The sequence below is a fragment of the Salmo salar genome, chromosome ssa26 (genome assembly GCF_905237065.1).
Source record: "Salmo salar chromosome ssa26, Ssal_v3.1, whole genome shotgun sequence".
NCBI lineage: Eukaryota > Metazoa > Chordata > Actinopteri > Salmoniformes > Salmonidae > Salmo > Salmo salar.
Window position 1 is genome coordinate 38,537,689 of NC_059467.1, and position 22,621 is coordinate 38,560,309.

General features: G+C 48.1%; 1 protein-coding gene across 1 annotated transcript in view; it reads right to left on the reverse strand.

Moving 5' to 3' along the window:
- The window catches only part of LOC106572775 (UPF0606 protein KIAA1549L), a 140,331-nt gene that overhangs the window by 53,890 nt on the left and 63,820 nt on the right, over nucleotides 1-22,621 (reverse strand). The window contains exons 8-9 of the mRNA XM_045708310.1: nucleotides 7,105-7,256; nucleotides 6,231-6,402 (exon numbers count right to left, since the gene is read on the reverse strand). Of these exons, the coding sequence (XP_045564266.1) occupies nucleotides 6,231-6,402; nucleotides 7,105-7,256 (324 nt within the window). The remainder of the gene's footprint in view (nucleotides 1-6,230; nucleotides 6,403-7,104; nucleotides 7,257-22,621) is intronic.

Genomic DNA, 22,621 nt, shown 5'->3' on the forward strand with positions numbered 1-22,621 from the left:
CTCTACAGACACGTCTCATACTGTTCTCACTTCCTCCATCCTCTCCCTTCATTATGCCGTAGCTCTACAGACACATCCCATACTGTTCTCACTTCCTCCATCCTCTCCCTTCATTATGCCGTACCTCTACAGACACGTCTCATACTGTTCTCACTTCCTCCATCCTCTCCCTTCATAATGCCGTACCTCTACAGACACGTCTCATACTGTTCTCACTTCCTCCATCCTCTCCCTTCATTATGCCGTAGCTCTACAGACACGTCTCATACTGTTCTCACTTCCTCCATCCTCTCCCTTCATTATGCCGTAGCTCTACAGACACGTCTCATACTGTTCTCACTTCCTCCATCCTCTCCCTTCATTATGCCGTAGCTCTACAGACACGTCTCATACTGTTCTCACTTCCTCCATCCTCTCCCTTCATTATGCCGTAGCTCTACAGACACGTCTCATACTGTTCTCACTTCCTCCATCCTCTCCCTTCATTATGCCGTACCTCTACAGACACGTCTCATACTGTTCTCACTTCATCCATCCTCTCCCTTCATAATGCCGTACCTCTACAGACACGTCTCATACTGTTCTCACTTCCTCCATCCTCTCCCTTCATTATGCCGTAGCTCTACAGGCACGTCTCATACTGTTCTCACTTCCTCCATCCTCTCCCTTCATTATGCCGTAGCTCTACAGACACGTCTCATACTGTTCTCACTTCCTCCATCCTCTCCCTCATTATGCCGTACCTCTACAGACACGTCTCATACTGTTCTCACTTCCTCCATCCTCTCCCTTCATTATGCCGTACCTCTACAGACACGTCTCATACTGTTCTCACTTCCTCCATCCTCTCCCTTCATTATGCCGTAGCTCTACAGACACGTCTCATACTGTTCTCACTTCCTCCATCCTCTCCCTTCATTATGCCGTACCTCTACAGACACGTCTCATACTGTTCTCACTTCCTCCATCCTCTCCCTTCATTATGCCGTAGCTCTACAGACACGTCTCATACTGTTCTCACTTCCTCCATCCTCTCCCTTCATTATGCCGTAGCTCTACAGACACGTCTCATACTGTTCTCACTTCCTCCATCCTCTCCCTTCATTATGCCGTAGCTCTACAGACACATCCCATACTGTTCTCACTTCCTTTAGCAGTCACAGCAATGTGAGAGAAATACAATAATGATATGCTAAAAATACTGTCAAGAAGAAACTCCCCCAATGTGAGTAATAATGAGAGTGTTATGCCTGAGGCTTTTCATTGTTCTGTTCTGAAACCTACGCTTTCCATCTTAAACACAGACATAGTATGTCCTGTACACCCACTCTGACACAGAGATAGTATGTCCTGTCCTGTACACCCACTCTGACACAGAGATAGTATGTCCTGTCCTGTACACCCACTCTGACACAGAGATAGTATGTCCTGTCCTGTACACCCACTCTGACACAGAGATAGTATGTCCTGTACTGTACACCCACTCTGACACAGAGATAGTATGTCCTGTACTGTACACCCACTCTGACACAGAGATAGTATGTCCTGTACTGTACACCCACACTGACACAGAGATAGTATGTCCTGTACTGTACACCCACTCTGACACAGAGATAGTATGTCCTGTCCTGTACACCCACTCTGACACAGAGATAGTATGTCCTGTCCTGTACACCCACTCTGACACAGCGATAGTATGTCCTGTACACCCACTCTGACACAGAGATAGTATGTCCTGTCCTGTACACCCACTCTGACACAGAGATAGTATGTCCTGTACACCCACTCTGACACAGAGATAGTATGTCCTGTACACCCACTCTGACACAGAGATAGTATGTCCTGTACACCCACTCTGACACAGAGATAGTATGTCCTGTCCTGTACACCCACTCTGACACAGAGATAGTATGTCCTGTCCTGTACACCCACTCTGACACAGAGATAGTATGTCCTGTACACCCACTCTGACACAGAGATAGTATGTCCTGTACTGTACACCCACTCTGACACAGAGATAGTATGTCCTGTCCTGTACACCCACTCTGACACAGAGATAGTATGTCCTGTCCTGTACACCCACTCTGACAGAGAGATAGTATGTCCTGTACTGTACACCCACTCTGACACAGAGATAGTATGTCCTGTCCTGTACACCCACTCTGACACAGAGATAGTATGTCCTGTCCTGTACACCCACTCTGACACAGAGATAGTATGTCCTGTCCTGTACAACCACTCTGACACAGAGATAGTATGTCCTGTACACCCACTCTGACACAGAGATAGTATGTCCTGTCCTGTACACCCACTCTGACACAGAGATAGTATGTCCTGTACACCCACTCTGACACAGAGATAGTATGTCCTGTACTGTACACCCACTCTGACACAGAGATAGTATGTCCTGTCCTGTACACCCACTCTGACAGAGAGATAGTATGTCCTGTCCTGTACAACCACTCTGACACAGAGATAGTATGTCCTGTACACCCACTCTGACACAGAGATAGTATGTCCTGTCCTGTACACCCACTCTGACACAGAGATAGTATGTCCTGTACACCCACTCTGACACAGAGATAGTATGTCCTGTCCTGTACACCCACTCTGACACAGAGATAGTATGTCCTGTACACCCACACTGACACAGAGATAGTATGTCCTGTACTGTACACCCACTCTGACACAGAGATAGTATGTCCTGTCCTGTACACCCACTCTGACACAGAGATAGTATGTCCTGTACACCCACTCTGACACAGAGATAGTATGTCCTGTACACCCACACTGACACAGAGATAGTATGTCCTGTACTGTACACCCACTCTGACACAGAGATAGTATGTCCTGTCCTGTACACCCACTCTGACAGAGAGATAGTATGTCCTGTCCTGTACAACCACTCTGACACAGAGATAGTATGTCCTGTACACCCACTCTGACACAGAGATAGTATGTCCTGTCCTGTACACCCACTCTGACACAGAGATAGTATGTCCTGTACACCCACACTGACACAGAGATAGTATGTCCTGTACTGTACACCCACTCTGACACAGAGATAGTATGTCCTGTCCTGTACACCCACTCTGACACAGAGATAGTATGTCCTGTCCTGTACACCCACTCTGACACAGAGATAGTATGTCCTGTCCTGTACACCCACTCTGACACAGAGATAGTATGTCCTGTACACCCACTCTGACACAGAGATAGTATGTCCTGTACTGTACACCCACTCTGACACAGAGATAGTATGTCCTGTACTGTACACCCACTCTGACACAGAGATAGTATGTCCTGTACACCCACTCTGACACAGAGATAGTATGTCCTGTACTGTACACCCACTCTGACACAGAGATAGTATGTCCTGTACACCCATTCTGACACAGAGATAGTATGTCCTGTCCTGTACACCCACTCTGACACAGAGATAGTATGTCCTGTCCTGTACACCCACTCTGACACAGAGATAGTATGTCCTGTACTGTATACCCACTCTGACACAGAGATAGTATGTCCTGTCCTGTACACCCACTTTAACACAGAGACATACAGCTCTGACAGACCTCACCCACTCTGACACAGAGACATACAGCTCTGACAGACCTCACCCACTCTGACACAGAGACATACAGCTCTGACAGACAGACCTCACCCACTCTGACACAGAGACATACAGCTCTGACAGACCTCAACCACTCTGACACAGAGACATACAGCTCTGACAGACAGACCTCACCCACTCTGGCACGGAGACATACAGCTCTGACAGACAGACCTCACCCACTCTGACACAGACATACAGCTCTGACAGACCTCACCCACTCTGACACAGAGACATACAGCTCTGGCAGACCTCACCCACTCTGACACAGAGACATACAGCTCTGACAGACAGACCTCACCCACTCTGACACAGAGACATACAGCTCTGACAGACCTCACCCACTCTGACACAGAGACATACAGCTCTGACAGACAGACCTCACCCACTCTGACACAGAGACATACAGCTCTGACAGACCTCACCCACTCTGACACAGAGACATACAGCTCTGACAGACAGACCTCACCCACTCTGACACAGAGACATACAGCTGACAGACCTCACCCACTCTGACACAGAGACATACAGCTCTGACAGACAGACCTCACCCACTCTGACACAGAGACATACAGCTCTGATAGACCTCACCCACTCTGACACAGAGACATCCAGCTCTGACAGATCTTAGCATGTTAGTACACAGAAAACAGAGTACTGAGGAACTTTATAAGGATATGCACAGAAGGGGACGCACGCACACACACACACACACACACACATTCTTGATTTGATTTGACACACATTCAGAAATGCAATCTCTGTCTCTCTACGCCCCTCCCTCCCTCCTCCCCTGTGGTGTGTGTGTGTTCACAGTGAGAGTGTAGTGCAGCTCAAACAGTGTTCTGCCTGGAGCTGATCTGTGAGATTATGAGAAGATTGTCAACCTTTCTCTCTCTCAGCTGGAACATTTCTCCCTCTCTTCCTCCTCTCTCTCTCTTCCCCCTCTCTCTCTCTCCTCCTCTTCCCCTCTCTCTTCCCCCTCTCTCCCCTCTGTCTCCCTCCCCTCCTCCCCCTCTCTCTCTCCTCCCCATCTCTCCCTCTCTCCCTCTCTTTCCCCCTTTCTCACACACTCACATATTCTCTCAACAGAATTCTAAAGACCCTTCTCTATTAAACAGTATTTTCTTTGCTCTCTCTCTCTACCTCTCTCTCTCTCTCTCAACTCAATTTGCTTTATTGGCATGACATAACAATGTACATATTGCCAAAGCTTACTTTGGAGATTTACAATATGAACATAATTCAAATAATAATAATCAATATTGTCAATGGGACAATAGTAACAACAATAATCAAGGGTCAAAATAACCATACGTGGTATTTCTGTGGTACACTGTGGTACACTGTGGTATTTCACCCAGTAGATATGAGAGTTTATCAAAATTGGATTTGTTTTTCAAATTCTTTGTGGATCTGTGTAATCTGAGGGAAATATGTGTCTCTAATATGTTCATACATTTGGCAGGAGGTTAGGAAGTGCAGCTCAGTTTCCACCTCATTTTGTGGGCAGTGTGCACATAGCCTGTCTTCTCTTGAGAGCCAGGTCTGCCTATGGCGGCCTTTCTCAATAGCAAGGCTATGCTCACTGAGTCTGTACATAGTCAATGTTTTCCTTAAGTTTGGGTCAGTCACAGTGGTCAGGTATTCTGCCACTGTGTACTCTCTGTTTAGGGCTAAATAGCATTCTAGTTTGCTCAGTTTTTTTGTTAATTCTTTCCAATGTGTCAAGTAATTCTGTTTTTCTTTTCTCTTGATTTGGTTGGGTCTCTCTCTGTGTATAGCCTGAGTTTCTTCTCTCTCTCTCTCTCTCTCTCCATCCCCATCCATCCATCCACCAACCCACCCAACAACCTACACACCCACCCATCCACCCATCCAACCACCCACCCATCCATCCATCCATCCATCCATCCATCCATCCATCCATCCATCCATCCATCCATCCATCCATCCATCCATCCATCCATCCATCCACCAACCCACCCAACAACCTACACACCCACCCACCCATCCATCCATCCATCCATCCACCCATCCAACCACCCACCCCCCATCCATCCATCCATCCACCCATCCATCCAACCATCCACCCCCATCCATCCATCCATCCATCCATCCATCCACCCATCCATCCATCCATCCATCCATCCATCCATCCATCCATCCATCCATCCATCCACCCATCCATCCATCCATCCATCCACCCCCCATCCATCCATCCATCCATCCACCCATCCATCCATCCATCCATCCATCCATCCATCCATCCATCCATCCATCCATCCATCCACCAACCCCCACCTCCATCCATCCATCCATCCACCAACCCACCCAACAACCTACACACCCACCCATCCATCCATCCATCCATCCATCCATCCATCCATCCATCCACCCACCCATCCATCCATCCATCCATCCACCAACCCACCCAACAACCTACACACCCACCCATCCATCCATCCATCCATCCATCCATCCACCAACCCACCCAACAACCTACACACCCACCCATCCATCATCCATCCATCCATCCATCTACCAACCCACCCAACAACCTACACACCCATCCATCCATCCATCCATCCATCCATTCAAGAGGAGGTATACGTACATTCAGCCTGCAGCTGAACGAAGTAACCCAGTGTGAGGGCCATGGTCTGAGAGTCCAGCGTGTTCAGGACCTTGGCGGCTGACGTGCCCAGTAACGGAAGACCGTTCAGCTGAACGTAGTAGGTCATCTCTGCTGGGTTCTTCTGACCCATCACTCGATGGATACTCACCATCTGAGTGGATATAGGAAGAGTTAAAACAAGTATACTCAGATTGAAGTGCCTTCCTGTACTTCCAGGAAAGAATGTTACGGTGCACTGCCAATGCCACCTACGGACATGAAGGGGTCATAGATGCCACCTACGGACATGAAGGGGTCATAGATCTTCTTACAGCACGTTTACTTCATACAGTAGTTCTTTATAAAACAATACAGTGACAAATGAGATAACACAATGACTAATGGGTAAAAAACATGTGGTTAACACAGTAATCATTATTGAAATGAATTGCATAAATACCATCAGCATCTTTACCTTTAATATATTTAACTTCTATAACAAGCTGGAAATCTTTCTAATTAAGTTGTGTGTGTATGTGTCTGCATGTGTGACTGTGTAAACGTCCACACACGTGTGTTTTAGTTTTCATCACTATGAAATATAGATGCTTTGTTTAGGAAACAAGTCAGCATTAGTATTCAATTCATTAGCTTCACTACTCAACACACATACAAGCACATCAACCTGAGACAGCCAGTTAAGAACATAAGGACATCCACACTGGGGAAGTTGACAATAAACCTGTCAGGAGTGGCCACACTGTCTCAGAACCAGGTCTGTCAAGGGCCTCCAGAGCAGACCTCCAGGCCAGACTTAGTCAATCCCAAGTAGAGGCCAACCTGCCTGGGTTGCAGTGCCAGCTCTGCTCCCTACCTGGACAGTGTAGCTGTCCACAGTGGTGGCTCTCCTGAAGCGAGTGCCCTGCTGGCGAGCAACCACAAACAGCTCAGCCAGGCGCTGCTCCATGAGACTGGCAAAGCTCTGGTACTGGCTCTTCAGAGATGAGTTATCCACATCCAGGATGACTGCAGGGAGAGGGGGAGTGGGGAGAGAGAGAAAAGGAACGGAGGAGAGAGGAGGGAGAGTGAGAAGTATGAGAATAAGAGAGGAGGAGAGCGAGAGAGAGAAAAGGAGAGTGAGACAGAGAGAGTGAGAGTAAGACAGAGAGAGAAAGGGAGAGTGAGACAGAGGGTAAGAGGAGGTCAGAGGGCAGAGGAAGTGATTGAGTGAGATAATTTAATCCAATTGAGAGAGAGAATGAAGGAGGGGAAAGAGAAGGATGAGGAAGGAAGCGAGAGAAAGAGAGATGTTAGTAAAGGCAGTACTCCTGATTATTTATCTCTAACAGTAAATCATATTATGTGTCAGCTGAACTTGGTCCGGCCCTGCCTCTCTCTCCTCTCTCTTTCTTCCCAGAGAGACGGTAAGACATGCAAAACACCATCACACAGATAATTCCCTCTATAAAAAGAGAAGAGGCTACACATCAACACACACACGAGCTCGTACACAAAAACACACTACACATATCTAAACACACACTCATCTACGCATATCTAATCTGATCTAACCTGATCTGATTCATCTTCACATCTACACAGCACAGACCTGATCTGATTCATCTACACAGCCCAGACCTGATTCATCTACACAGCCCAGACCTGATTCATCTACACATCTACACAGCCCAGACCTGATTCATCTACACAGCCCAGACCTGATTCATCTACACATCTACACAGCCCAGACCTGATTCATCTACACAGCCCAGACCTGATTCATCTACACATCTACACAGCCCAGACCTGATTCATCTACACAGCTCAGACCTGATTCATCTACACAGCCCGGACCTGATTCATCTACACATCTACACAGCCCAGACACAGCCCAGACCTGATTCATCTACACATCTACACAGCCCAGACCTGATTCATCTACACATCTACACAACCCAGACCTGATTCATCTACACAGCCCAGACCTGATTCATCTACACAGCCCAGACCTGATTCATCTACACAGCCTGGACCTGATTCATCTACACACCTACACAGCCCAGACCTGATTCATCTACACATCTACACAGCCCAGACCTGATTCATCTACACATCTACACAGCCCAGACCTGATTCATCTACACATCTACACAGCCCAGACCTGATTCATCTACACAGCTCAGACCTGATTCATCTACACATCTACACAGCTCAGACCTGATCTGATTCATCTTCACATCTACACAGCCCAGACCTGATCTGATTCATCTTCACATCTACACAGCCCAGACCTGATCTGATTCATCTTCACATCTACACAGCTCAAACCTGATTCATCTTCACATCTACACAGCCCAGATGTGATTCATCTTCACAGCCCAGACCTGACTCATCTCCACATCTACACAGCCCAGACCTGATTCATCTACACATCTACACAGCCCAGACCTGATTCATCTACACATCCACACGGCCCAGACCTGATTCATCTTCACAGCCCAGACCTGACTCATCTTCACATCTACACAGCCCGGACCAGAATCATCTACACAGCCCAGAACTGATTCATCTACACATCCACACGGCCCAGACCTGATTCATCTTCACAGCCCAGACCTGACTCATCTTCACATCTACACAGCCCAGACCTGATTCATCTACACATCTACACAAACCTGTCCAGTCATGGTACACTAGTGACAGAATGGGAGTCATGGTCCAGTCATGGTACACTAGTGGCAGAACAGGGAGTCATGGTCCAGTCATGATACACTAGTGACAGAATGGGGATCATGGTCCAGTCATGGTACACTAGTGACAGAATGGGGAGTCATGGTCCAGTCATGATACACTAGTGACAGAATGGGGATCATGGTCCAGTCATGGTACACTAGTGACAGAATGGGGATCATGGTCCAGTCATGGTACACTAGTGACAGAATGGGTTTCATGGTCCAGTCATGATACACTAGTGACAGAATGGGGATCATGGTCCAGTCATGGTACACTAGTGACAGAATGGGAGTCATGGTCCAGTCATGGTACACTAGTGACAGAACAGGGAGTCATGGTCCAGTCATGGTACACTAGTGACAGAATGGGTTTCATGGTCCAGTCATGATACACTAGTGACAGAATGGGGTTCATGGTCGAGTCATGGTACACTAGTGACAGAATGGGAGTCATGGTCCAGTCATGATACACTAGTGACAGAATGGGGATCATGGTCCAGTCATGGTACACTAGTGACAGAATGGGGAGTCATGGTCCAGTCATGATACACTAGTGACAGAATGGGGATCATGGTCCAGTCATGGTACACTAGTGACAGAATGGGGATCATGGTCCAGTCATGGTACACTAGTGACAGAATGGGTTTCATGGTCCAGTCATGATACACTAGTGACAGAATGGGGTTCATGGTCCAGTCATGGTACACTAGTGACAGAATGGGAGTCATGGTCCAGTCATGGTACACTAGTGACAGAACAGGGAGTCATGGTCCAGTCATGGTACACTAGTGACAGAATGGGTGTCATGGTCCAGTCATGGTACACTAGTGACAGAATGGGAGTCATGGTGCAGTCATGGTACACTAGTGACATAATGGGTAGTCATGGTCCAGTCATGGTACACTAGTGACAGAACAGGGAGTCATGGTCCAGTCATGGTACACTAGTGACAGAACAGGGAGTCATAGTCCAGTCATGGTACACTAGTGACAGAATGGGAAGTCATGGTCCAGTCATGGTACACTAGTGACAGAACAGGGAGTCATGGTCCAGTCATGGTACACTAGTGACATAACAGGGAGTCATGGTCCAGTCATGGTACACTAGTGACAGAACAGGGAGTCATGGTCCAGTCATGGTACACTAGTGACAGAACAGGGATTCATGGTCCAGTCATGGTACACTAGTGACAGAACAGGGAGTCATGGTCCAGTCATGGTACACTAGTGACAGAATTGGGAGTCATGGTCCAGTCATGATACACTAGTGACAGAATGAGGATCATGGTCCAGTCATGGTACACTAGTGACAGAATTGGGAGTCATGGTCCAGTCATGATACACTAGTGACAGAATGAGGATCATGGTCCAGTCATGGTACACTAGTGGCAGAACAGGGAGTCATGGTCCAGTCATGGTACACTAGTGACAGAACAGGGAGTCATGGTCCAGTCATGGTACACTAGTGACAGAACAGGGAGTCATGGTCCAGTTATGGTACACTAGTGACAGAATGGGGAGTCATGGTCCAGTCATGGTACACTAGTGACAGAACAGAGAGTTATGGTCCAGTCATGGTACAGTAGTGACAGAACAGGGAGTCATGGTCCAGTTATGGTACATTAGTGACAGAATGGAGAGTCATGGTCCAGTCATGGTACACTAGTGACAGAACAGGGAGTTATGGTCCAGTCATGGTACAGTAGTGACAGAACAGGGAGTCATGGTCCAGTCATGGTACACTAGTGACAGAACAGAGGGTCATGGTCCAGTCATGGTACACTAGTGACAGAACAGGGAGTCATGGTCCAGTCATGATACACTAGTGACAGAACAGGAGGTCATGGTCCAGTCATGGTACACTAGTGACAGAATAGGGAGTCATGGTCCAGTCATGATACACTAGTGACAGAACAGGGAGTCATGGTCCAGTCATGATACACTAGTGACAGAATGGAGAGTCATGGTCCAGTCATGGTACACTAGTGACAGAAAAGGGAGTCATGGTCCAGTCATGGTACACTAGTGACAGAACAGGGAGTCATGGACCAGTTATGGTACACTAGTGACAGAAGGGGGGTCATGGTCCAGTCATGGTACACTAGTGACAGAACGGGGAGTTATGGTCCAGTCATGGTACACTAGTGACAGAACAGGGTTTCATGGTCCAGTCATGATACACTAGTGACAGAATGGGGAGTCATGGTCCAGTCATGGTACACTAGTGACAGAACAGGGAGTTATGGTCCAGTCATGATACAGTAGTGACAGAACAGGGAGTCATGGTCCAGTCATGATACACTAGTGACAGAACAGGGAGTCATGGTCCAGTCATTGTACACTAGTGACAGAATGGGTAGTCATGGTCCAGTCATGATACACTAGTGACAGAACAGGGAGTCATGGTCCAGTCATGGTACACTAGTGACATAACAGGGAGTCATGGTCCAGTCATGGTACACTAGTGACAGAATGGGGTCCATGGTCCAGTCATGGTACACTAGTGACAGAACAGGGAGTCATGGTCCAGTCATGGTACACTAGTGACATAACAGGGAGTCATGGTCCAGTCATGGTACACTAGTGACAGAATGGGGTCCATGGTCCAGTCATGATACACTAGTGACAGAATGGGGAGTCATGGTCAAGTCATGATACACTAGTGACAGAACAGGGAGTCATGGTCCAGTCATGGTACACTAGTGACAGAATGGAGAGTCATGTTCCAGTCATGATACACTAGTGACAGAACAGGGAGTCATGGTCCAGTCATGGTACACTAGTGACATAACAGGGAGTCATGGTCCAGTCATGGTACACTAGTGACAGAACAGGGAGTCATGGTCCAGTCATGGTACACTAGTGACAGAACAGGGAGTCATGGTCCAGTCATGGTACACTAGTGACAGAACAGGGAGTCATGGTCCAGTCATGGTACACTAGTGACAGAATTGGGAGTCATGGTCCAGTCATGATACACTAGTGACAGAATGAGGATCATGGTCCAGTCATGGTACACTAGTGACAGAATTGGGAGTCATGGTCCAGTCATGATACACTAGTGACAGAATGAGGATCATGGTCCAGTCATGGTACACTAGTGACAGAATGGGTTTCATGGTCCAGTCATGGTACACTAGTGACAGAACGGGGAGTCATGGTCCAGTCATGGTACACTAGTGACAGAACAGGGAGTCATGGTCCAGTCATGGTACACTAGTGACAGAACAGGGAGTCATGGTCCAGTCATGGTACACTAGTGACAGAACAGGAGTCATGGTCCAGTCATGGTACAGTAGTGACAGAACAGGGAGTCATGGTCCAGTTATGGTACATTAGTGACAGAATGGAGAGTCATGGTCCAGTCATGGTACACTAGTGACAGAACAGGGAGTTATGGTCCAGTCATGGTACAGTAGTGACAGAACAGGGAGTCATGGTCCAGTCATGGTACACTAGTGACAGAACAGAGGGTCATGGTCCAGTCATGGTACACTAGTGACAGAACAGGGAGTCATGGTCCAGTCATGATACACTAGTGACAGAACAGGAGGTCATGGTCCAGTCATGGTACACTAGTGACAGAATAGGGAGTCATGGTCCAGTCATGATACACTAGTGACAGAACAGGGAGTCATGGTCCAGTCATGATACACTAGTGACAGAATGGAGAGTCATGGTCCAGTCATGGTACACTAGTGACAGAAAAGGGAGTCATGGTCCAGTCATGGTACACTAGTGACAGAACAGGGAGTCATGGACCAGTTATGGTACACTAGTGACAGAAGGGGGGTCATGGTCCAGTCATGGTACACTAGTGACAGAACAGGGAGTTATGGTCCAGTCATGGTACAGTAGTGACAGAACAGGGAGTCATGGTCCAGTTATGGTACACTAGTGACAGAATGGAGAGTCATGGTCCAGTCATGGTACACTAGTGACAGAACAGGGAGTTATGGTCCAGTCATGATACAGTAGTGACAGAACAGGGAGTCATGGTCCAGTCATGATACACTAGTGACAGAACAGGGAGTCATGGTCCAGTCATGGTACACTAGTGACAGAATAGGGAGTCATGGTCCAGTCATGATACACTAGTGACAGAACAGGGAGTCATGGTCCAGTCATGGTACACTAGTGACATAACAGGGAGTCATGGTCCAGTCATGGTACACTAGTGACAGAATGGGGTCCATGGTCCAGTCATGGTACACTAGTGACAGAACAGGGAGTCATGGTCCAGTCATGGTACACTAGTGACATAACAGGGAGTCATGGTCCAGTCATGGTACACTAGTGACAGAATGGGGTCCATGGTCCAGTCATGATACACTAGTGACAGAATGGGGAGTCATGGTCCAGTCATGGTACACTAGTGACAGAACAGGGAGTCATGGTCCAGTCATGGTACACTAGTGACAGAATGGGGAGTCATGTTCCAGTCATGATACACTAGTGACAGAACAGGGAGCCATGGTCCAGTCATGATACACTAGTGACAGAATGGGTGTCATGGTCCAGTCATGATACACTAGTGACAGAACAGGGAGTCATGGTCCAGTCATGATACACTAGTGACAGAATGGGGGGTCATGGTCCAGTCATGATACACTAGTGACAGAATAGGGAGTCATGGTCCAGTCATGGTACACTAGTGACAGAACAGGGGTTCATGGTCCAGTCATGGTACACTAGTGACAGAACAGGGAGTCATGGTCCAGTCATGGTACACTAGTGACAGAATGGAGAGTCATGTTACAGTCATGATACACTAGTGACAGAACAGGGAGTCATGGTCCAGTCATGATACACTAGTGACAGAACAGGGAGTCATGGTCCAGTCATGATACACTAGTGACAGAATGGGTTCCATGGTCCAGTCATGATACACTAGTGACAGAACGGGTCGTCATGGTCCAGTCATGATACACTAGTGACAGAATGGGGATCATGGTCCAGTCATGGAACACTAGTGACAGAATGGGGTTCATGGTCCAGTCATGGTACACTAGTGACAGAACAGGGAGTCATGGTCCAGTCATGGTACACTAGTGACAGAATGGGGAGTCATGGTCCAGTCATGATACACTAGTGACAGAACAGGGAGTCATGGTCCAGTCATGATACACTAGTGACAGAATAGGGAGTCATGGTGCAGTCATGGTACACTAGTGACAGAACAGGGAGTCATGGTCCAGTCATGGTACACTAGTGACAGAACAGGGAGTCATGGTCCAGTCATGATACACTAGTGACAGAATGGAGAGTCATGGTCCAGTCATGATACACTAGTGACAGAATGGGGATCATGGTCCAGTCAGGGAACACTAGTGACAGAATGGGGTTCATGGTCCAGTCATGGTACACTAGTGACAGAACAGGGAGTCATGGTCCAGTCATGGTACACTAGTGACAGAATGGAGAGTCATGGTCCAGTCATGGTACACTAGTGACAGAACAGGGAGTCATGGTCCAGTCATGGTACACTAGTGACAGAATGGGGATCATGGTCCAGTCATGGTACACTAGTGACAGAACAGGGAGTCATGGTCCAGTCATGGTACACTAGTGACAGAATGGGGAGTCATGGTCCAGTCATGATACACTAGTGACAGAACAGGGAGTCATGGTCCAGTCATGATACACTAGTGACAGAATAGGGAGTCATGGTGCAGTCATGGTACACTAGTGACAGAATAGGGAGTCATGGTGCAGTCATGGTACACTAGTGACAGAACAGGGAGTCATGGTCCAGTCATGGTACACTAGTGACAGAACAGGGAGTCATGGTCCAGTCATGGTACACTAGTGACAGAACAGGGAGTCATGGTCCAGTCATGGTACACTAGTGACAGAACAGGGAGTCATGGTCCATTCATGGTACACTAGTGACAGAACGGGGTGTCATGGTCCAGTCATGGTACACTAGTGACAGAACAGGGAGTCATGGTCCAGTCATGGTACACTAGTTGCAGAACAGGGAGTCATGGTCCAGTCATGGTACACCAGTGACAGAACAGGGAGTCATGGTCCAGTTATGGTACACTAGTGACAGAATGGGGAGTCATGGTCCAGTCATGGTACACTAGTGACAGAACAGGGAGTTATGGTCCAGTCATGGTACAGTAGTGACAGAACAGGGAGTCATGGTCCAGTCATGATACACTAGTGACAGAACAGGGAGTCATGGTCCAGTCATGATACACTAGTGACAGCATGGGTTCATGGTCCAGTCATGGTACACTAGTGACAGAATTGGGAGTCATGGTCCAGTCATGATACACTAGTGACAGAACAGGGAGTCATGGTCCAGTCATGGTACACTAGTGACAGAATGGGGTTTATGGTCCAGTCATGGTACACTAGTGACAGAACAGGGAGTCATGGTCCAGTCATGGTACACTAGTGACAGAATGGGGAGTAATGGTCCAGTCATGATACACTAGTGACAGAACAGGGAGTCATGGTCCAGTCATGATACACTAGTGACAGAATAGGGAGTCATGGTGCAGTCATGGTACACTAGTGACAGAACAGGGAGTCATGGTCCAGTCATGATACACTAGTGACAGAATGGGGGTCATGGTCCAGTCATGGTACACTAGTGACAGAACAGGGAGTCATGGTCCAGTCATGGTACACTAGTGACAGAACAGGGAGTCATGGTCCAGTCATGATACACTAGTGACAGAATGGAGAGTCATGGTCCAGTCATGGTACACTAGTGACAGAACAGGGAGTCATGGTCCAGTCATGGTACACTAGTGACAGAACAGGGAGCCATGGTCCAGTCATGGTACACTAGTGACAGAACAGGGAGCCATGGTCCAGTCATGATACACTAGTGACAGAATGGGGTCATGGTCCAGTCATGGTACACTAGTGACAGAATGGGGTTCATGGTCCAGTCATGGTACACTAGTGACAGAACAGGGAGTCATGGTCCAGTCATGGTACACTAGTGACAGAATGGAGAGTCATGTTCCAGTCATGATACACTAGTGACAGAACAGGGAGTCATGGTCCAGTCATGATACACTAGTGACAGAATGGGGGTCATGGTCCAGTCATGATACACTAGTGACAGAACAGGGAGTCATGGTCCAGTCATGATACACTAGTGACAGAATGGGGTTCATGGTCCAGTCATGGTACACTAGTGACAGAATGGGGTTCATGGTCCAGTCATGATACACTAGTGACAGAATGGGGTTCATGGTCCAGTCATGGTACACTAGTGACAGAACAGGGAGTCATGGTCCAGTCATGGTACACTAGTGACAGAACAGGGAGTCATGGTCCAGTCATGGTACACTAGTGACAGAACAGGGAGTCATGGTCCATTCATGGTACACTAGTGACAGAATGGGGAGTCATGGTCCAGTCATGGTACACTAGTGACAGAACAGGGAGTCATGGTCCAGTCATGGTACACTAGTGACAGAATGGGGAGTCATGGTCCAGTCATGATACACTAGTGACAGAACAGGGAGTCATGGTCCAGTCATGGTACACTAGTGACAGAATGGGGAGTCATGGTCCAGTCATGGTACACTAGTGACAGAACAGGGAGTCATGGTCCAGTCATGGTACACTAGTGACAGAATGGGGAGTCATGGTCCAGTCATGATACACTAGTGACAGAACAGGGAGTCATGGTCCAGTCATGATACACTAGTGACAGATTAGGGAGTCATGGTGCAGTCATGGTACACTAGTGACAGAACAGGGAGTCATGGTCCAGTCATGATACACTAGTGACAGAATGGGGGTCATGGTCCAGTCATGGTACACTAGTGACAGAACAGGGAGTCATGGTCCAGTCATGGCACACTAGTGACAGAACAGGGAGTCATGGTCCAGTCATGATACACTAGTGACAGAATGGAGAGTCATGGTCCAGTCATGGTACACTAGTGACAGAACAGGGAGTCATGGTCCAGTCATGGTACACTAGTGACAGAACAGGGAGCCATGGTCCAGTCATGGTACACTAGTGACAGAACAGGGAGCCATGGTCCAGTCATGATACACTAGTGACAGAATGGGGTCATGGTCCAGTCATGGTACACTAGTGACAGAATGGGGTTCATGGGCCAGTCATGGTACACTAGTGACAGAACAGGGAGTCATGGTCCAGTCAAGGTACACTAGTGACAGAACAGGGAGTCATGGTCCAGTCATGGTACACTAGTGACAGAATGGAGAGTCATGTTCCAGTCATGATACACTAGTGACAGAACAGGGAGTCATGGTCCAGTCATGATACACTAGTGACAGAATGGGGGTCATGGTCCAGTCATGATACACTAGTGACAGAACAGGGAGTCATGGTCCAGTCATGATACACTAGTGACAGAATGGGGTTTATGGTCCAGTCATGGTACACTAGTGACAGAACAGGGAGTCATGGTCCAGTCATGGTACACTAGTGACAGAATGGGGTTCATGGTCCAGTCATGGTACACTAGTGACAGAACAGGGAGTCATGGTCCAGTCATGGTACACTAGTGACAGAACAGGGAGTCATGGTCCAGTCATGATACACTAGTGACAGAATGGGGTTCATGGTCCAGTCATGGTACAATAGTGACAGAATGGGGTTCATGGTCCAGTCATGGTACACTAGTGACAGAACAGGGAGTCATGGTCCAGTCATGGTACACTAGTGACAGAGCAGGGAGTCATGGTCCAGTCATGGTACACTAGTGACAGAACAGGGAGTCATGGTCCATTCATGGTACACTAGTGACAGAATGGGGAGTCATGGTCCAGTCATGGTACACTAGTGACAGAACAGGGAGTCATGGTCCAGTCATGGTACACTAGTGACAGAATTGGGAGTCATGGTCCAGTCATGATACACTAGTGACAGAATGAGGATCATGGTCCAGTCATGGTACACTAGTGACAGAATTGGGAGTCATGGTCCAGTCATGATACACTAGTGACAGAATGAGGATCATGGTCCAGTCATGGTACACTAGTGACAGAATGGGATTCATGGTCCAGTCACTTTCCAGTCTTACACTAGTTGCAGAACAGGGAGTCATGGTCCAGTCATGGTACACCAGTGACAGAACAGGGAGTCATGGTCCAGTTATGGTACACTAGTGACAGAATGGGGAGTCATGGTCCAGTCATGGTACACTAGTGACAGAACAGGGAGTTATGGTCCAGTCATGGTACAGTAGTGACAGAACAGGGAGTCATGGTCCAGTTATGGTACACTAGTGACAGAATGGGGAGTCATGGTCCAGTCATGGTACACTAGTGACAGAACAGGGAGTTATGGTCCAGTCATGGTACAGTAGTGACAGAACAGGGAGTCATGGTCCAGTCATGGTACACTAGTGACAGAACAGAGGGTCATGTTCCAGTCATGGTACACTAGTGACAGAACAGGGAGTCATGGTCCAGTCATGATACACTAGTGACAGCATGGGTTCATGGTCCAGTCATGGTACACTAGTGACAGAATTGGGAGTCATGGTCCAGTCATGATACACTAGAAGGAGGTCTCACTAGTGACAGAACAGGGAGTCATGGTCCAGTCATGATACACTAGTGACAGAATGGAGAGTCATGGTCCAGTCATGGTACACTAGTGACAGAACAGGGGGTCATGTTCCAGTCATGGTACACTAGTGACAGAACAGGGAGTCATGGTCCAGTCATGGTACACTAGTGACAGACAGGGGTCCATGGTCCAGTCATGATACACTAGTGACAGAATTGGGTTCATGGTCCAGTCATGGTACACTAGTGACAGAACAGGGAGTCATGGTCCAGTCATGATACACTAGTGACAGAATGGGGATTATGGTCCAGTCATGGTACACTAGTGACAGAACTGGGAGTCATGGTCCAGTCATGATACACTAGTGACAGAATGGGGGTCATGGTCCAGTCATGGTACACTAGTGACAGAACGGGGAGACATGGTCCAGTCATGATACACTAGTGACAGAACAGGGAGTCATGGTCCAGTCATGGTACACTAGTTGCAGAACAGGGAGTCATGGTCCAGTCATGGTACACCAGTGACAGAATGGGGGTCATGGTCCAGTCATGGTACACTAGTGACAGAACGGGGAGTCATGGTCCAGTCATGGTACACTAGTGACAGAACAGGGAGTCATGGTCCAGTCATGGTACACTAGTGACAGAATGGAGAGTCATGGTCCAGTCATGGTACACTAGTGACAGAACAGGGAGTCATGGTCCAGTCATGGTACACTAGTGACAGAATAGGGAGCCATGGTCCAGTCATGGTACACTAGTGACAGAACAGGGAGCCATGGTCCAGTCATGATACACTAGTGACAGAATGGGGTTCATGGTCCAGTCATGGTACACTAGTGACAGAACAGGGAGTCATGGTCCAGTCATGATACACTAGTGACAGCATGGGTTCATGGTCCAGTCATGGTACACTAGTGACAGAATTGGGAGTCATGGTCCAGTCATGATACACTAGTGACAGAACAGGGAGTCATGGTCCAGTCATGGTACACTAGTGACAGAATGGGGTTTATGGTCCAGTCATGGTACACTAGTGACAGAACAGGGAGTCATGGTCCAGTCATGGTACACTAGTGACGGAATGGGGAGTCATGGTCCAGTCATGGTACACTAGTGACAGAACAGGGAGTCATGGTCCAGTCATGGTACACTAGTGACAGAATTGGGAGTCATGGTCCAGTCATGGTACACTAGTGACAGAACAGGGAGTCATGGTCCAGTCATGGTACACTAGTGACAGAATAGGGAGCCATGGTCCAGTCATGGTCCTAGTGCAGGGCATGGTCCAGTCATGATACACTAGTGACAGAATGTTCATGTCCAGTCATGGTACACTATGACAGAACGGGAGTCATGGTCCAGTCATGATACACTAGTGACAGCATGGGTTCATGGTCCAGTCATGGTACACTAGTGACAGAATTGGGTTCATGGTCCAGTCATGATACACTAGTGACAGAACAGGGAGTCATGGTCCAGTCATGGTACACTAGTTGCAGAATAGGGTTTCATGGTCCAGTCATGGTACACCAGTGACAGAACAGGGAGTCATGGTCCAGTTATGGTACACTAGTGACAGAATGGGGAGTCATGGTCCAGTCATGGTACACTAGTGACAGAACAGGGAGTCATGGTCCAGTCATGGTACACTAGTGACAGAATTGGGAGTCATGGTCCAGTCATGATACACTAGTGACAGAACAGGGAGTCATGGTCCAGTCATGGTACACTAGTGACAGAATGGGGTTTATGGTCCAGTCATGGTACACTAGTGACAGAACAGGGAGTCATGGTCCAGTCATGGTACACTAGTGACAGAATGGGGAGTCATGGTCCAGTCATGGTACACTAGTGACAGAACAGGGAGTCATGGTCCAGTCATGGTACACTAGTGACAGAATTGGGAGTCATGGTCCAGTCATGATACACTAGTGACAGAATGAGGATCATGGTCCAGTCATGGTACACTAGTGACAGAATTGGGAGTCATGGTCCAGTCATGATACACTAGTGACAGAATGAGGATCATGGTCCAGTCATGGTACACTAGTGACAGAATGGGGTTCATGGTCCAGTCATGATACACTAGTGACAGAACAGGGAGTCATGGTCCAGTCATGGTACACTAGTTGCAGAACAGGGACTCATGGTCCAGTCATGGTACACCAGTGACAGAACAGGGAGTCATGGTCCAGTTATGGTACACTAGTGACAGAATGGGGAGTCATGGTCCAGTCATGGTACACTAGTGACAGAACAGGGAGTCATGGTCCAGTTATGGTACACTAGTGACAGAATGGGGAGTCATGGTCCAGTCATGGTACACTAGTGACAGAACAGGGAGTTATGGTCCAGTCATGGTACAGTAGTGACAGAACAGGGAGTCATGGTCCAGTCATGGTACACTAGTGACAGAACAGAGGGTCATGTTCCAGTCATGGTACACTAGTGACAGAACAGGGAGTCATGGTCCAGTCATGATACACTAGTGACAGCATGGGTTCATGGTCCAGTCATGGTACACTAGTGACAGAATTGGGAGTCATGGTCCAGTCATGATACACTAGTGACAGAACAGGGAGTCATGGTCCAGTCATGGTACACTAGTGACAGAATGGGGTTTATGGTCCAGTCATGGTACACTAGTGACAGAACAGGGAGTCATGGTCCAGTCATGGTACACTAGTGACAGAATGGGGAGTCATGGTCCAGTCATGATACACTAGTGACAGAACAGGGAGTCATGGTCCAGTCATGATACACTAGTGACAGAATAGGGAGTCATGGTGCAGTCATGGTACACTAGTGACAGAACAGGGAGTCATGGTCCAGTCATGATACACTAGTGACAGAATGGGGGTCATGGTCCAGTCATGGTACACTAGTGACAGAACAGGGAGTCATGGTCCAGTCATGGTACACTAGTGACAGAACAGGGAGTCATGGTCCAGTCATGATACACTAGTGACAGAATGGAGAGTCATGGTCCAGTCATGGTACACTAGTGACAGAACAGGGAGTCATGGTCCAGTCATGGTACACTAGTTACAGAACAGGGAGCCATGGTCCAGTCATGGTACACTAGTGACAGAACAGGGAGCCATGGTCCAGTCATGATACACTAGTGACAGAATGGGGTTCATGGTCCAGTCATGGTACACTAGTGACAGAATGGGGTTCATGGTCCAGTCATGGTACACTAGTGACAGAACAGGGAGTCATGGTCCAGTCATGGTACACTAGTGACAGAACAGGGAGTCATGGTCCAGTCATGGTACACTAGTGACAGAACAGGGAGTCATGGTCCATTCATGGTACACTAGTGACAGAATGGGGAGTCATGGTCCAGTCATGGTACACTAGTGACAGAACAGGGAGTCATGGTCCAGTCATGGTACACTAGTGACAGAATTGGGAGTCATGGTCCAGTCATGATACACCTGTGACAGAATGAGGATCATGGTCCAGTCATGGTACACTAGTGACAGAATTGGGAGTCATGGTCCAGTCATGATACACTAGTGACAGAATGAGGATCATGGTCCAGTCATGGTACACTAGTGACAGAATGGGGGTTCATGGTCCAGTCATGATACACTAGTGACAGAACAGGGAGTCATGGTCCAGTCATGGTACACTAGTTGCAGAACAGGGAGTCATGGTCCAGTCATGGTACAGTAGTGACAGAACAGGGAGTCATGGTCCAGTTATGGTACACTAGTGACAGAATGGGGAGTCATGGTCCAGTCATGGTACACTAGTGACAGAACAGGGAGTTATGGTCCAGTCATGGTACACTAGTGACAGAACAGGGAGTCATGGTCCAGTCATGGTACACTAGTGACAGAACAGAGGGTCATGTTCCAGTCATGGTACACTAGTGACAGAATGGGGAGTCATGGTCCGGTCATGGTACACTAGTGACAGAATGGGGAGTCATGGTCCGGTCATGGTACACTAGTGACAGAACAGGGAGTTATGGTCCAGTCATGGTACACTAGTGACAGAACAGGGAGTCATGGTCCAGTCATTGTACACTAGTGACAGAACAGGGAGCCATGGTCCAGTCATGGTACACTAGTGACAGAACAGAGGGTCATGTTCCAGTCATGGTACACTAGTGACAGAACAGGGA